Raw genomic sequence first — 3475 nt, 5'->3', positions numbered from 1 at the left:
CCCTTGAATATTGTAGTTTATCTTTGTTCTGTTTCAGAGTGCTATATTTATATATTTTTTTTCCCCACGACCTATATTAGAATGTACCCTATAGCGATTTGTTGAGCAGGACATCCTGTACATGTAATTTATTTTGGCTTTACTTCCATAATTGTTCATTGTTGCTGCAAAGCTCGAAACACACTATTTGGAAAGTAAATCATCGCCTATAACCGAGGAACCAGAGTAAAAAGTGAGTGGGAGAAAAGTCTGAGTCATTTGGGCCATGTGTGACGCAACGTGGAATTTACCCGATACATTTTCCAACAACAATATATTGACACAAATTTTTTGTTGCGCCTATATTCAGATAAAATATTTTTATTGTTATTTACTTTACGTGAACGCATCACGGTTGACACAGTGCTGTGTGTTATTTCTGAGAGACAGACCAAACTGACAGCGGCTGTGTTTAACATCCTCACACATTTAATAAGTCTCAAATCACACAACACAACAAACATGTCAAGTCGGTTTTAGTTCAACATATTTACATTCCAACATGGTTTTACACGTGAACCACAACGACTCAACACTTGGAGTTACACCAAACGTGTAGAAAAATAGAAAGTCTCCACTGTACATATTAAAGACCAATTCACAATGAGTTAGGAGCGTCCTTGAATCAACGTACAAAAAAGACACGCAGCAAGGCACTAAAGAGGAAATATATAGTCATCATTAACAATGTTAGATCAACACTTTGTCAACTTAATAACTTAAAACTTTCTCCTTCATTTAAAACATTATTGCGGTTATTTCACATTTAAGCGCGCTGCGTCTTGCGCGCTCAGTAAGTGTGGCAGTATATTAAAAATCCTCTTTATTACAACTGCCCTTCTATATTCTTATGAAATAATGGCTATATTTACTTGTATGTTCAGTAGACTGTGCAGGCAAAGTGCATTCTGGTCAGTCTCTGTCACTTCTGGAGCAGGAATGGGTGCATACTGTGCGTAATTGCGCACGGCTGCACATAAGTGTTCGTGTTCATTCCCATCCTGCGGTTTCGGCTGCTATGTTTAGTTCACAACAGTTTCAGAATCATTATTCGATGGTTAGTGTGCGCCACACGGCCACGGTGACAGCAAGGTGACTAACTATGGACAGATCCCGTTGGTGGTGCTGATCGCGCCTGACGGCCGCTCCAGTCCGGAGTTGCCGGACGATGAGGAGGAGGAAGACACAGTGGAAGACTTCCTCTCCTTCTGCCTCAGGTGGATTTTAGTGTGTCTCTTCCTCTCGTCGCTCCGGGCAAATTTCCGGCCACAGAAGTCGCAGGCAAACGGCTTCTCTCCCGTGTGCGTGCGGATGTGCGTGGTGAGGTGGTCGCTGCGGCTGAAGTTTCGCATACATATCCGACACTGGAACGGCTTGTGTCCAGTGTGGATGCGAATGTGTCTGGTCAGTTCGTCAGAGCGTGAGAACCGGCGGTCGCAGCCCTCCGCGGGACAGGGGTACGGCCGTTCGTGGATAGGTGTCTTGCTGGGTCTGTTCGGGTACTTTCTGGGCCGCAGGATCGGCCTCAGGGGCAAGTTCTGTGGGCTGTAGGCAGATGGGAGCCTTGGAAGCGGCCCTCCATCGGAGCCACCACCCGGACCGCCCAGCTTAAAGTTCCTGATAGTGTTCAGAGGGGTCAGGGGTGGAGGGACGCGAAATGAATCGAGTGGGCATGGGCCGAACGGTTTCCGATCTTGGATACCTGCCGTGTGCATGTCCCGCTGGCAAGCTGGCTGGAAGAAGCCCGGGTAGTCGGGAATGATGGGGAAAAGCCCCTGCGCGTCTGAGCCGATGTGCTGCTTAGGAGAAGAGTAGGAGGGTGGCGGGTAGGACGCGATAGGACAGGTGGAAGTGGACAGAAAAGCGGAGGGGTCCTGGTACATCTCCCCGCAGCCGGAGGAGTAAGGAGGCGGTGGGGAGTAAAGGTGGTGGTGATGCTCCATCTCTGCCTGGCTCGGACCCGCCATGGTGCAACTCAAATTTGCGCCGGAGAAATGACTGGGAGATCCAGAAGAAGCCGGGGAGGAGGACGCTGAAGAGGAGGGAGGAGGATGAGGCGGCGGCTGAGCCACGTTGAAGATGCCCGAGACGATATTGATCACTCCCTCGGGGTTCCAGTTACTTGGATACTGGGAGTCGATGGAGAACTTCCCCATATAGGTGAACGTCTGGTTGCGGTGGGACGGGGGCTGAGAGAAGCCGCCGGAGTAAGAGGAGAGGTCAAGAGAGCGCTTGTCTCCGCCAATGTCCGCGCTCATCAAACCATCTATAGAGGGGGAAAGGCAAAAGAGATCACTAGTGAGGCAACGCAAACACAAACAGGATAATTAACCTTTTCGCGTGGAGGCTCAAAGTGAGACGAAGCTGTTGCGTCTCTGTTCCATTACGCACGGACTCTGTTCTTATCATGTCATTCAATTAACATCTGAAACACGTAAACTACACTTCTTTACCACAGATGTCTGTAAATGAATTTTGAGTCAGTTCGCAGATCTTACCTGCTGTCATCTGGTCGTAATGCGCCCCTATGTCTGCATTGGGGAAGATTGCCACGGAGGTCGGCAGGCTGGAGATGTCATCCACCGAGTACACGCTCTCGGCCAGGGGATGCACGAAGCCTCCGAGATTCATCTGCACCTTCTCCAGAGTTTTAGCCGTCATTGTGAGGAGAAGAACGCGTGTCTCTTAAACTCTCTGGTCTGCTTCTTCAAAGCGTGTGCCAAACAACAGCGCGTGATTTAGCCAGTCGCGCGTGGGTCACCGCTGCATGTCTCTGTCTGACACCGTGAGAGGATGAGCTCCGTGTGTCTGCTGCGCTTCATGCGCTCTGCTCATAAACTTCACGGCGGCTAAAAGTGACTCTCGCTGGGACCGCGGGCCCCGCAGCTAATATGTATATATGGGGAACCTTTCCAGTCCTCCCCCCCGCCTCTACGTCATTGTCCAAATATGGAGTGGGAGGGGTGATGGTGAGGTGGAGAGGGGAGAGGCGCTGCGGATGCTGATTGGCTGGGATGCTCCGTGACGATTTCGAAGGGAATCGCTTGTCAGTGGAGAAGCCGCATCTCCGCGAGATAAAGCGAATTTTCCACGGGAAGCTGAACGGCAGCAGACAGTGAAAACCCCAAACAGCAGCAACACGGGCCCCAGTGAACACATAACTCTGCTCCACCAACTCTCAGCAAGAATAAATGCGCGTCCCTGCATGTTCTACTTCTACTGTCTTCTATCTGATATCAGAAGAGGAATTCCGGCCGCGCTTCTTAACCCATACAAGGTTGAATCCGGTAAACAAGGGGAACACCCCCCAATGCTCCATATTTGGTCTCGATTCCGGACCATGATCATCGGAAAGTGACGATTTTTGCCGAGCGCGACAGAGGCGCTATAGTGTAACCACATTGAAATGAGACGGAGCGAACAGCGGAATTAACTC

The 3475-nt window shown here is 50.0% G+C and overlaps 1 protein-coding gene across 1 annotated transcript; it reads right to left on the bottom strand.

The window, feature by feature from the left end:
- Nucleotides 1-446: 446 nt before the first annotated feature.
- Nucleotides 447-2898, bottom strand: egr2b (early growth response 2b). Its single transcript, XM_062413660.1, has 2 exons — nt 2538-2898; nt 447-2305 (listed from the first exon to the last, which is right to left on the bottom strand). Exons 1-2 carry the CDS (start codon nt 2698-2700, stop codon nt 1140-1142), a joined length of 1329 nt encoding a protein of 442 aa, XP_062269644.1. The 5' UTR covers nt 2701-2898; the 3' UTR covers nt 447-1139.
- Between the last annotated feature and the right edge of the window lie 577 nt (nt 2899-3475).

The sequence above is a fragment of the Platichthys flesus genome, chromosome 20 (assembly GCF_949316205.1).
Source record: "Platichthys flesus chromosome 20, fPlaFle2.1, whole genome shotgun sequence".
Lineage (NCBI taxonomy): Eukaryota > Metazoa > Chordata > Actinopteri > Pleuronectiformes > Pleuronectidae > Platichthys > Platichthys flesus.
This window is presented reverse-complemented; position numbering and strand designations above follow the sequence as displayed.